At 48.8% G+C, this 12500-nt stretch overlaps 1 protein-coding gene across 1 annotated transcript in view; it reads left to right on the forward strand.

The window, feature by feature from the left end:
- eml2 (EMAP like 2) overlaps positions 1–12500 on the forward strand; it is an 18955-nt gene that overhangs the window by 6269 nt on the left and 186 nt on the right. The window contains exons 2-22 of the mRNA XM_084020350.1: positions 518–748; positions 920–1037; positions 1117–1218; positions 4043–4071; positions 4570–4699; positions 4796–4945; positions 5892–5961; positions 6090–6200; positions 6363–6458; positions 7186–7320; positions 7508–7607; positions 7752–7906; positions 8105–8230; positions 8326–8457; positions 8531–8598; positions 8755–8843; positions 9514–9611; positions 9929–10016; positions 10726–10821; positions 11064–11194; positions 11779–12500. The exon at positions 11779–12500 is cut by the window's right edge and continues 186 nt beyond it. Coding sequence (XP_083876476.1) covers positions 518–748; positions 920–1037; positions 1117–1218; positions 4043–4071; positions 4570–4699; positions 4796–4945; positions 5892–5961; positions 6090–6200; positions 6363–6458; positions 7186–7320; positions 7508–7607; positions 7752–7906; positions 8105–8230; positions 8326–8457; positions 8531–8598; positions 8755–8843; positions 9514–9611; positions 9929–10016; positions 10726–10821; positions 11064–11194; positions 11779–11901 — 2378 coding nt within the window. The 3' untranslated portion in view covers positions 11902–12500. The remainder of the gene's footprint in view (positions 1–517; positions 749–919; positions 1038–1116; positions 1219–4042; positions 4072–4569; positions 4700–4795; positions 4946–5891; positions 5962–6089; positions 6201–6362; positions 6459–7185; positions 7321–7507; positions 7608–7751; positions 7907–8104; positions 8231–8325; positions 8458–8530; positions 8599–8754; positions 8844–9513; positions 9612–9928; positions 10017–10725; positions 10822–11063; positions 11195–11778) is intronic.

Genomic DNA, 12500 nt, shown 5'->3' on the forward strand with positions numbered 1-12500 from the left:
GTTTTGTCTGAAGCTAACGTTGGTTTTGTCTAAAGCTAACGTTGTTGTCTAAAGCTAACGTTGGTTTTGTCTGAAGCTAACGTTGGTTTTGTCTGAAGCTAACATTGTTGTCTAAAGCTAACGTTGGTTTTGTCTGAAGCTAATGTTGTCTAAAGCTAACGTGGGTTTTGTCAGAAGCCAACATTGTTTTCGAAAGCTAACATTGTTGTCTAAAGCTAACGTTGTTGTCTGAAGCTAACTTGGTTTTGTCTGAAGCTAACGTTGGTTTTGTCTAAAGCTAACGTTGTTATGTCTAAAGCTAACATTGGTTTTGTCGTCTGAAGCTAATATTGTTGTTTAGGTATAAAAACAGAAATCCTGTTGTAGAAACAAACAAAGCGGAATATCCCTGAACATGAAGCTAACAGGTTTTGATTGGTTTCTGACGGCTGTCCAGCAGTATGGGACCCCCGTACGGCTGCAGGGACTCGGACCTAGCCGTGTTCTAAGCGTGTTCTAAGCGTGTCTCTGCTTTCAGATGACACAGTGTCGGCTGGCAGCAACATGGACCTGGAGAACCGGGTCTCCCACCTGGAGCAGAAGCTGCAGCTGCAGGAGGACGAGATCCAGCTGCTGAAGGCGGCGCTGGCCGACGCCCTGCGCCGCCTCGGCAGCTGTGAGGACCAGGGCCTGCCGAGGCCGCCTGGAGGGGCCCCGGCTGCTGGGAGGAGGCCCCTGGCCCCCACAGCTGCAGCTCCAGCCACCAAAGGTGATTTATTATTTTTAATAATAAAATAATAATACTATTAAATATAATAAAAACAATATTATTAAATATAATAAAAACAATATTATTAATAACAACAACAACAATATAAACAATCATAACAATAATATAAATAATAATAACAATATTATTAACAATAATAATGCGTTGCAGTGCGTCAGCTCTTGCAGGCTCTTCCCTCCAGACCTCTGAGTAACGGCTACGTCCAGCAGAAGCGCCTCCTCTCCTCGCCCTCCTCCCCGAAGAAGGAGGTGCTTCAGTCCATCAAGAGGTTCCAAACCCACGCTCATCTTTAAAAATATTCATCTTCTGAGTTTCACGTCTGATACGATGTGTTCGCTGTCCTGCAGGAAGAGTATGTCCACGGAGCGCCTCACGCTGGTGAGGAGGGAGATGGGAGCCGAGAGTCGGAGTCGGACCACCTCCTCCAGCAGCTCCGGGGGGGGGAAGAGGTAACGGCCGACGTCACTTCCTGTTACTGCACAAACGCTGTCGTGACATGTTTACTGAGATAATACATCAAGAAAGAAGTAGGACCATTTTCTCATAGACTTCTATACAACCAGAGAGGAGTCGCCCGCTGGTGGCCAGCAGAGAGAATGACAGTTTGAGGACTGTTTCACAAACTACAGTAAGACAGTGAACACAACACAAGGATGACTTTTTATTTTCATCCTTCTTCTCTCAACACTTCTCTACTTTTCTTATCTCTGCGGTTCTTTCTTTTATCAACATCCACACTTCCTCCTCTCCTCTTCCTGCTCCTCCTTTTTTCTCTCTCCTCCTCTCCTCTTCCTGCTCCTCCTTTTTTCTCTCTCCTCCTCTGTCTCTGTTTGTGCTGACGGATCACATTTCAACAGCTCTTGGTAAAAGGGGGCGGGCTACATACATAGAGAGAGGGGGCGGGGTTACAGCGGGTACTGCAGTGAGGAAGTGCCTCTGATTGGCTGACGGGTCCCCAGGCTGAGCTCAAAGCTCTCGGTGTGAAGAGGAAGTGGTTGTTTTGCGGTCCGACTGTTTCTCTGACTGTTAGGCTTTACTCTGTTGGTGTAACGGGATCCTGCAGCCATGAAGAGATCCAGCAGGTAAACGTTCTGATCCATGATCTAAGAATCACTGGTTGCTTCCTGTGAGGAGAGAGTGTGTTTAGTTGCTGTTGAACTGTAGTAACAGACTGTTGCTGAACTCCGGTTGTTGTTGTGACATTGTTTATAGAAACGACTGATTGTGTGTGAAACCAGAACTCTTCCGATGATTCACGTTTACTGTAAAGAAAAGATGATTTTTTTTTACTTGAATGGAAACTTATTATCAATTTAAACAAGGAGCTTTTTTCTTTTTAAAGTGGATCTTTTATCTAACAGGTCTCATTATGTCACAGATCTCCTGTTCAGAGCCTCATTAAAGGATCGTTTGTGTTCTAATGAGGAAACACACACACACACACACACACACACACACACACACACACACACACACACACACACACACACACACACATGCAGGATGAGTAGATGTGAAGTGACAGTGAACTCAGCAGTTCTGTCAGTTCAGCGATTGTCCTGTTAGGTCTGATGGATCCTGGCAGACTCGGAGGACCCAGAGGACTCGGAGGACCCAGTTCTGGGTCTGGTGGGTCTGATGGAGCTGCTTTTCAACATGTTAAAACATTGACGTATTGATTTAGTAGATTTATAGACGAGGAACAAGGAGAAGGTTTCCATTGTCTTGGTCTCTTTCCCTTCATGTCCATTAACTGAACCACTTTGGTCCTAATGCACCAGGAAGTGGATGCTCACCCCCCGACCCATCAGTCCGACCGCAGCATCGTCATAGCAACCGTCCGGCTTGTATAGAAGTCTATGAGAAAATGGTCCTACTTCTCTCTGCTGGCCACCAGGGGGCGACTCCTCTCTGGTTGTATAGGAGTCTATGAGAAAATGGTCCTACTTCTCTCTGCTGGCCACCAGGGGGCGACTCCTCTCTGGTTGTATAGAAGTCTATGAGAAAATGGTCCTACTTCTCTCTGCTGGCCACCAGGGGGCGACTCCTCTCTGGTTGTATAGGAGTCTATGAGAAAGTCCTACTTCTCTCTGCTGGCCACCAGGGGGCGACTCCTCTCTGGTTGTATAGAAGTCTATGAGAAAATGGTCCTACTTCTCTCTGCTGGCCACCAGGGGGCGACTCCTCTCTGGTTGTATAGAAGTCTATGAGAAAATGGTCCGACTTCTCTCTGCTGGCCACCAGGGGGCGACTCCTCTCTGGTTGTATAGAAGTCTATGAGAAAATGGTCCTACTTCTCTCTTGATGTATTATCTCAGTAAACATTGTAAACATGAGTTTATGGTCTCAATCTCTAGTTTCAAGTCTTCTTCAATCCAGCATGATGTTCATTTAGTACATTATGGTCCATTTAGAGTCCACCAGACCAGAAAGCAGGGGATGCTTTAGGGGGCGGGGCTTACCTGCTGATTGACAGGTCGCTACCAGGCTACCAATGCTAGTTAGCTACTAAGATGACTTTAACACTTAGCTGTAAAGTTGACCTTGAATTATGAAGCTAACTTTGTTAGCAGCTTCACACCAGAATCCACATGGATCCAGATCCAGTAAGGGTGCCGCTCAAGACTTTAAAACCTTAGACCAGAACCACTTATTACTGGCTCTGAATTCCTCCTACTCCTCCTCCCACGCACACACACACACACACACACACACACACACACACACACACACACACACACACACACACACAATCAGGTCTTTGTGTGAGATCACGTTGGATCTTCAGATGTCGTCGTGTTCAAACAGATCTTCATCAAACAATAATCCTCTACGGAGTCACGGGGGTTCGATGCCTGAGCGTCCCGTTGACTTTGTCAACATGCAGCAACGGTTACTTTCATCGTGACTCGTCAGGACATTTCCTTATTATTAATAAGAATCATAAAACTCTTTTCATTCATGTCGTTGTTACCAGACGCTCGGTTCCTCTTATCTGATGTCTTACTTTTACTGCTGTTGCCACGGTGACCACTGCCTGTCATCTGATGACCTGATTGGTTGATGACTGGTCCGTGTGTTTAAGGCCTCGTGTGTTTGCTTTCTGTCTGTTGACTCTTCTGTCACATGAAACAACTTTCACACTTGAATACTATAATCATCAAATATGCATCTTCAGAGAAACAGCCTCCAAAACCACAACACAGTGGTTGCTAGGTATTTAAATCAAATGGAATAAATAATAATAATTGTTTTCTCCTTTTTCTGTTTCAGCAAATCCAAAGAATGCACCTTAAACGCAGGTAAGGTGTGTGTGTGTGTGTGTGTGTGTGTGTGTGTGTGTGTGTGTGTGTGTGTGTGTGTGTGTGTGTGTGTGTGTGTGTGTGTGTGTGTGTGTGTGTGTGTGTGTGTGTGTGTGTGTGTGTGTGTGTGTGCACGACTCACACAGAATCTTTTGTTTGTTCCTAGAAGTTGAATTGAAGATTTTAGATTTCTGCTTGTTTTATTGTTTTTGAATCTCACTTTAACCGTTTTATTCCATTTGAACACTCGTGATGTCCTCATGTTCTGTATCCCAATAGTAATTGTTTTTATCCAATTTTTGCCAGTGAACAATGTCAAAGACAATATTTATACTTTTTTGTACAGCTTGCATGGAAATATGAATAAAGGCAACATTTGTAATGTTGGGGTCAATCTCGGTCAGTCATGAATTTTCAAGTTGAAAGAATATCTTTCTCTCTGCTGTTAAACACCGTTGAGGACAGCGTTCACGTCTCATTCATGTACTTCCTGTCCAGACGACGGCTACGTGCGGATGTTCCTGCGCGGTCGCCCCGTCACCATGCACATCCCCGACGGCCAGCGGGACAGCTACAGCCTCGACCACAAGGTGGCGCTGCCTGACCGCCGGCTCAAGCTGCAGTGGGTGTATCCTTACAGAGAGACGGTTACTGGGGGGGATGAGTCACGTTGTTAAGCAGCATCACATTCACCATGTTGTTCCCTGACCGCAGTGGTGACCAGGTACGGCTACCGGGGCCGGGACTGCCGCTCCAACCTCTACCTGCTGCCCACCGGCGAGATCGTCTACTTCCAGGCCTCCGTGGTCGTCCTGTACAACACCGAGGAGCAGCAGCAGCGCCACTACCTGGGCCACGACGACGACGTCAAATGGTGGGGCGGGGTGGGGCCACGGTGGCAGCCGGGCAGTAGGCGGGAGGTGGGGCGGGGCAGTGAGGCAGGGTGGAGCCGCAGTGGCGGTGGTTGCGGGGCAGTAGGTGGGGCCGTGGTGGGGCAGGGCAGTAGGCGGGGCCGCGGTGGGGCGAGGCAGTAGGTGGGGCCGCGGTGGGGCGAGGCAGTAGGTAGGGCCGCGGTGGGGCAGAGCGGTAGGTTGGGCCGCGGTGGGGCGAGGCAGTAGGTGGGGCGAGGCAGTGAGGCAGGGTGGAGCCGCAGTGGCGGTGGTTGCGGGGCAGTAGGTGGGGCAGGGCAGTAGGCGGGGCCGCGGTGGAGCAGGGCAGTAGGCGGGGCCGCGGTAGGGCAAGGCAGTAGGCTGGGCCGCAGTGGGGCGAGGCGGTAGGGCCGCGGTGGGGCAGGGCGGTAGGTTGGGCCGCAGTGGGGCGAGGCAGTAGGTGGGGCCGCGGTGGGGCGAGGCAGTAGGTGTGGCCGCGGTGGGGCGAGGCATTAGGTTGGGCTGCGGTGGGGCGAGGCAGTAAGCGGGGCCGCAGTGGGGCGAGGTAGTAGGCGGGGCCGCGGTGGGGCGAGGCAGTAGGTTGGGCCGCGGCAGTATTCGGGGCAGTAGGTGGGGCCGCGGTGGGGCGAGGCAGTAGGTGGGGCCGTGGTGGGGCGGGGTAGTATGCGGGACAGTATGTGGGGCCGCGGCAGTATTCGGGGCAGTAGGTGGGGCCGCGGTGGGGCGAGGCAGTAGGTGGAGCTGCGGTGGGGCGGGGTAGTAGGTGGGGCAGTAGGTGGGGCCACAGTGGCGGCGGTGGTGGCGGGGTTCATATCTGTTGTAGATTTCATTTAGTGATGTTGCGTTTACTGTCATCGTGTTTCTGGTAACCTGCAGTGCTACTCTGGGGTTTACTGACACAGCATCATAATTCATACTTTCTCCTCTCAGCCTGAGTGTGCATCCTGACATGGTTACCGTAGCAACGGGGCAAGTGGCTGGAAACTCTAAGGATGGAAAGGTATGGTGAAAGAAAACCATGGCTTACATAGACTTACTCTAAAGTGAAAAAGATATCTACATCCTGGTTCTAACGTCCCGGTCCTGCTCCCGGGTACCAACCTGGTCTTCCTCCTTCTCTGGGTCCAGCTGCTGCCGCCTCACGTTCGGGTCTGGGACTCGGTGAGCCTCAACACGCTTCACGTGATCGGGGCGGGGGTCTTCGACAGGGCCGTCACTTGCGTGGCGTTCTCCAAGTCGGTGAGTTTTAATAAATACGAGTTTTAATAAATACAAGTTTTTAATAAATACAAGTTTTAAATAAATTAGTTTTAATAAATACAAGTTTTAATAAATATGAGTTTTAATAAAACTGGTATTTCTATATTACAATCCGAGTGTAACTCCTCGTTGTTCTGTCAGAACGGCGGATCCTTCCTCTGCGCGGTGGACGACGCAAACGACCACATCCTGTCGGTCTGGAACTGGCAGAAGGAGAAGCAGCTGGCTGAAGTCAAGGTACCTGACCTTTGACCCTCATTATACTAACCCAGAACCCAGAACCCCGTCTGACGGCATGACACGAAAGCACAATAATGAGTCAATCTATCAGTTTAATGTTCATGCAGAAAAAACAACGTTGGTGGTTGTGTAGCGTGATGTCGGTTCCAGCAGAAGGTTCTAGCAGAAGGTTCTAGCAGAAGGTTCTAGCAGAAGGTTCCAACAGAAGGTTCCAACAGAAGGTTCCAACAGAAGGTTCTAACAGCAAAAGGTTCCAACAGAAGGTTCCAACAGAAGGTTCTAACAGCAAAAGGTTCTAGCAGAAGGTTCCAACAGAAGGTTCTAGCAGAAGGTTCCAACAGAAGGTTCCAACAGAAGGTTCTAACAGAAGGTTCTAACAGAAGGTTCTAACAGCAGAAGGTTCTTACAGAAGGTTCTAGCAGAAGGTTCTAACAGAAGGTTCTAACAGCAGAAGGTTCTTACAGAAGGTTCTAGCAGAAGGTTCCAACAGAAGGTTCTAACAGCAGAAGGTTCTAACAGAAGGTTCCAACAGAAGGTTCTTACACAAGGTTCTAGCAGAAGGTTCTAACAGAAGGTTCTAACAGCAGAAGGTTCTAACAGCAGAAGGTTCTTACAGAAGGTTCCAACAGAAGGTTCTAACAGAAGGTTCTAACAGCAGAAGGTTCTAACAGAAGGTTCTAGCAGCATTATTACAGTAGAAAAACCAGCGTGTCCGTCCCCTCAGTGCTCCAACGACTCGGTTCTGGCTGCCGTGTTTCATCCGATGGACGCCAACCTGATCGTCACCTGTGGGAAGTCACACCTCAACTTCTGGACGGTGGAGGGCAACACCCTCACCAAGAGACAGGGCCTGTTCGAGGTCCGTAACCATGGCAACACAACACAAACACACACACACACACTTCCTGACTGCTCTATGTACAATAATGATCAAACCGGACAATAACGTCTCCAATAGCACTGGATCTATACTCTACATTTCATTTATAAACTATATATACATATATATATATATATATATATATATACCTCCCGTCTTTCTCCAGAAACACGACAAGCCCAAGTACGTGTTGTGCGTGGCGTTCGCTGAGAACGGCGACGCCATCACTGGAGACTCCAGTGGAAACATCTACGTCTGGGCCAAAGGTACGATGTGAAGGGATCCCAGTGATCTAGAGGGATCCTAGGGATCCAGAGGGATCACACAGTGACAGGAAGTGATGACTGTCATGCTGCGTCACTAAGAGGACGCCAGGTTCACCTGTACTTCCTGTCTGCTCCAATTGGCAGGTGGGAGTCGCATCAGCCAGGTGGTGGCGGCAGCCCACGAGGGCGGGGTCTTCTCCGTTTGCGTGCTGAAGGACGGCACTATGGTCTCTGGGGGGGGGAAAGACCGGAAGGTGGTCCTCTGGGACCACGACTACAGGAAACGGGCCGAGATGGAGGTGAGGGAGCGTGAACACCGTTATCCTGAATATGATCAACACTTTGTCATCTAATTACCTTAAATCAACTGATCATGAATACATAATTGTGTGTGTGTGTGTGTGTGTGTGTGTGTGTGTGTGTGTGTGTGTGTGTGTGTGTGTGTGTGTGTGTGTGTGTGTGTGTGTGTGTGTGTGTGTTTGTGTGTGTGTGTCCAGGTGGGCGAGACCCTTGGTCCGGTTCGGGCTCTGGCTGAAGGGAAACCTGGAGAACTCTTCGTAGGAACCACCAAGAACGCCATCATCAGAGCCGCCTTCCCGGATACACTAACTCCGATTGTACAGGTACACACACACACACACACACACACACACACACACACACACACACACACACACACACACACACACTTGTATGTCATGACTGTGATGTGGTCCAGGGTCACACAGACGAGCTTTGGGGTCTGGACGTCCACCCCTCCATGGACCAGTTTGTGACCTGCTCCCAGGACCGGCAGGTCCACCTCTGGGACTCCAGCTCCCATCAGCCCCTCTGGAGCTACAGCATCGAGGTGACATCACAACTTTGTCTCCATGGTAACACGATGATCCCAGTAATCTAACGGGTCCTCTCCTCTGCTCCAGGATCCGGGCCGATCTGCAGGTTTCCATCCCAGCGGGGCGGTTCTGGCTGTGGGGACCATGACTGGAAGGTCCGCCTCCCTCAAAACCCCCAGCACCTGGTCTTTAGTGGGCCACGTTATAAAATATATGTTTTTTACAAATGATCATTGGTTTCTGACTCTGTGTGTGTGTGTGTGTGTGTGTGTGTGTGTGTGTGTGTGTGTGTGTGTGTGTGTGTGTTACAGATGGTTGGTGCTGGACACCGACACCAGGGAAGTTGTTTCTATGCACACAGACGGCAACGAGATCATCTCCAACGTCAAGTTCTCTCCAGGTAAACAATAATAATACTAACAACAACAATAATAACAATAATGACATAATAACATAATAACAACAATAACAATCAAATAATAATATAATAATAATATATAAGTTTTATAAAGTGCTTTTCCAGGTACTCAAAGAAGCTAGAAAACTTAGGACTCGCTCCGCTGCCACTCTGCTGACATCATTACTCTGCTGACATCACGACTCTGCTGACATCATCACCCTGCTGACATCATCACTCTGCTGACATCACTGCTGACATCATCACTCTGCTGACATCATCACTGACTGACATCACTCTGCTGACATCATCACTCTGCTGACATCATCACTGACTGACATCACTCTGCTGACATCATCACTCTGCTGACATCATCACTCTGCTGACATCATCACTGACTGACATCATCACTGACTGACATCACTCTGCTGACATCATCACTGACTGACATCACTCTGTTGACATCATCACTCTGCTGACATCATCACTCTGCTGACATCATCACTGACTGACATCACTCTGCTGACATCATCACTCTGCTGACTGACATCATCACTGACTGACATCACTCTGCTGACATCATCACTGACTGACATCACTCTGTTGACATCATCACTCTGCTGACATCATCACTCTGCTGACATCATCACTGACTGATTCTTTGTCTCATCAGATGGAAACTTCCTGGCTGTTGCGTCACATGACAACTTTGTTTACATCTACGGCGTGACGGAGAACGGACGGAGGTACAGCCGCGTGGGCAAATGCAGTGTAAGGTCGCCTTCCCAGAATGCCTCACTCCTCTCTCCGTGTCAGTAATGTAGAGCAGCTCTTTATTTATGTATTTATTGTCATCTGGAAGCTCGAAAGACTAATGTTAATTTTAAGAGTAGAGTTTCCATATGAAGGACATTTCTACTGGCTGTTATTAGAGGTAAGTAAAGTACAAATACCTGAAAATACTCCTGAAGTACAGTGAGAAAGTATTTGTACTTGGTTACACTTCTGATCCAGAATTAGATCCAGAACTCTTTTGTTGGACTTGAATCCACTATGTGACCTCTGACCCACCAACATTATCCTTCCAGGGCCACTCCAGCTTCATCACCCACCTGGACTGGTCTGCAGACAGCCAGCACCTCGTCACCAACTCAGGGGACTACGAGATCCTCTTCTGTGAGTCCTCCTCCTGGTCTGTAAAATCTGTCAAATCTGGTGTCAACGATACTAGAAAAATACCTAAATACTCTGTTAAATACTCTTAGCAGTCAGAACATCAGGTCGCGGATTTATTTAGCAGAGCTGACTGGAAGGATGGAGTCAACACATGAAGGTAGAAGCACACTAAAGCAGGACAGGAGCCGCTCTGAGCTGGTCCTGGATCAGCAGGACAGGAGCCGCTCTGAGCTGGTCCTGGATCAGCAGGACAGGAGCCGCTCTGAGCTGGTCCTGGATCAGCAGAACTCGGTTCAGAAAATCAGGAAAACAACAACGCTACTCTAATCAGAGACCAGATGTTCTGATAAAATGACTCAGCATCTTTTCTGAATCTGTCCAAGTGTCTCCTGTAATCCACAAACACATGATCCACCAGAGACCACGTGTTGGAGTCTGGTTTTACCAGGTTTTTCAGGACCCTGAAGTGGACTGAAAGGAAAAGAGTTTTCTACCAGAGCTTTCTACCCTTACTGTGGGTCTTCCTGCTTTCAGCAGCTTTCCTTCATCAACTTCTCACAGAACTTCATCTGGATTTATAATCATTTAGTGGGTTTCTGTCTCCCTGCTGCAGTACCACTCTCCACCTGAACTGGTACTGATGGGGCAGCGGGGGCGCTGTTTTACACAACATATATTATATATATATATATTTCTCCACGTTTTCCAGGGGAGGCATCCAGTGGTAAACATGTGACCAACATGGACCTGGTGCGGAACCAGGTCTGGGCCTCGTCCACCTGCACGCTGGCCTTCAGCACCTTCGGTTCGTCTTCATTCTAAAATCTATTTCTCTCTGTTTGTTGAGTGTAAATAAAAATTAAACCAGATCTGATGTGATAAATGAATGTGAATAATGTGAATAATATGAATAATGATAATATGATTATTATTATTATTAATAATGATTTTAGTAATATTATTAGATTATAATAATAATATATATATATATGTCACAAATTAATAATAATAATAATATTAATATTATGAATCTCTCCGGTGTGGCAGGAGTCTGGCCAGATGGCGCCGATGGCACTGACATCAACGCCGTGTGCAGGTCACATGACGGATCCCTGCTCGCCTCCGCCGACGACTTCGGCAAAGTGCACTTGTTCTCCTTCCCGTGCTCTCAACCGCGGGTCAGTGGACTTCACTCCATTAACCTTTATTTACACGCCTTCAGGAACAGGAAGTCCTGTTGGTCGACTTCCTGTCTGCCGACACGGTGATTCAGGACCTCAGTCATTCAGGACCTCAGTCATTCAGGACCTCGATCAGGACCTCAGTCATTCAGGACCTCGATCGGGATCTCAGACAGGTCTTGATCAGGACCTCAGTCAGTCAGGACCTCGATTGGGACCTCAGACAGGTCTTGATCAGGACCTCAGTCAGTCAGGACCTCGATCGGGATCTCAGACAGGTCTTGATCAGGACCTCAGTCAGTCAGGATCTCGATCGGGACCTCAGACAGGTCTTGATCAGGACCTCAGACAGGTCTTGATCAGGACCTAAGTCAGTCAGGACCTCGATCAGGACCTCAGACAGGTCTTGATCAGGACCTCAGTCAGTCAGGACCTCGGTTGTGAGATCTTGGATGGGACAGGAAAGACATTTTATTAACTATTGACATACGTTTGTAGACACACACACACACACACACACACACACACACACACACACACACACACACACCCCACACTAACCCCCCTCCTCCCGTCTGCAGGCTCCGAGCCACGAGTCCGGCGGCCACAGCAGTCACGTGACCAATGTTGCCTTCCTGCACGACGGCAGTCACCTGATCTCCACCGGAGGGAAGGACACCAGCATCCTGCAGTGGGCGGTCTAGGTCTCTGCTGTCCCCTCTGACCCCCCCACAGACCGGGACCAGAGTCCTCCTCTGAGTCCCCTCTGCCACCAGGGGGCAGCATCTCCACTGTGCCTACCGACACAGAGAGCATCAATGTAAAACCTATAATTTAGTGTCCTGCTGTTTGTGATAGAATGTAGAGGAAATGCCGCGTCGCTACTAACGTTGCCGGGGAAACGCACCTGTCCTTTAAAGCAGGTGCGTTTGCAGGTTTTAGCTCCTTAAATCACAAATCATCTGCACAGTCATGGTCGTATTCATGTTGTAGAGTTGAGACGATAACAGTGCAATCGATTTGAAACTTGGAGGGGTTAAAACACGCAAAGTCGCCCTTTAAGGGCTCCGAGGTGGTGACCCGCTCCACGACTTCCTGTCGGGTCACCTGACCTGATTGTATCCGGACCCCTGAAGTGGGCGGTATTCCCCTTTAACATCCTCATAACATGTTATATTATAACAAGCCTTGTTGTCCCCCTCTGACTGTAATACCGCTGTGAGCCACGAGATGGCGCTGCAGAGCAAGAGAATGAGCATGAGTCCATGTTGATGTTAATGAGTTTATAGCTGAGTGAATTTTA

Source organism: Eutrigla gurnardus (assembly GCF_963514095.1).
Source record: "Eutrigla gurnardus genome assembly, chromosome: 10".
NCBI classification, from domain to species: Eukaryota; Metazoa; Chordata; class Actinopteri; order Perciformes; family Triglidae; genus Eutrigla; species Eutrigla gurnardus.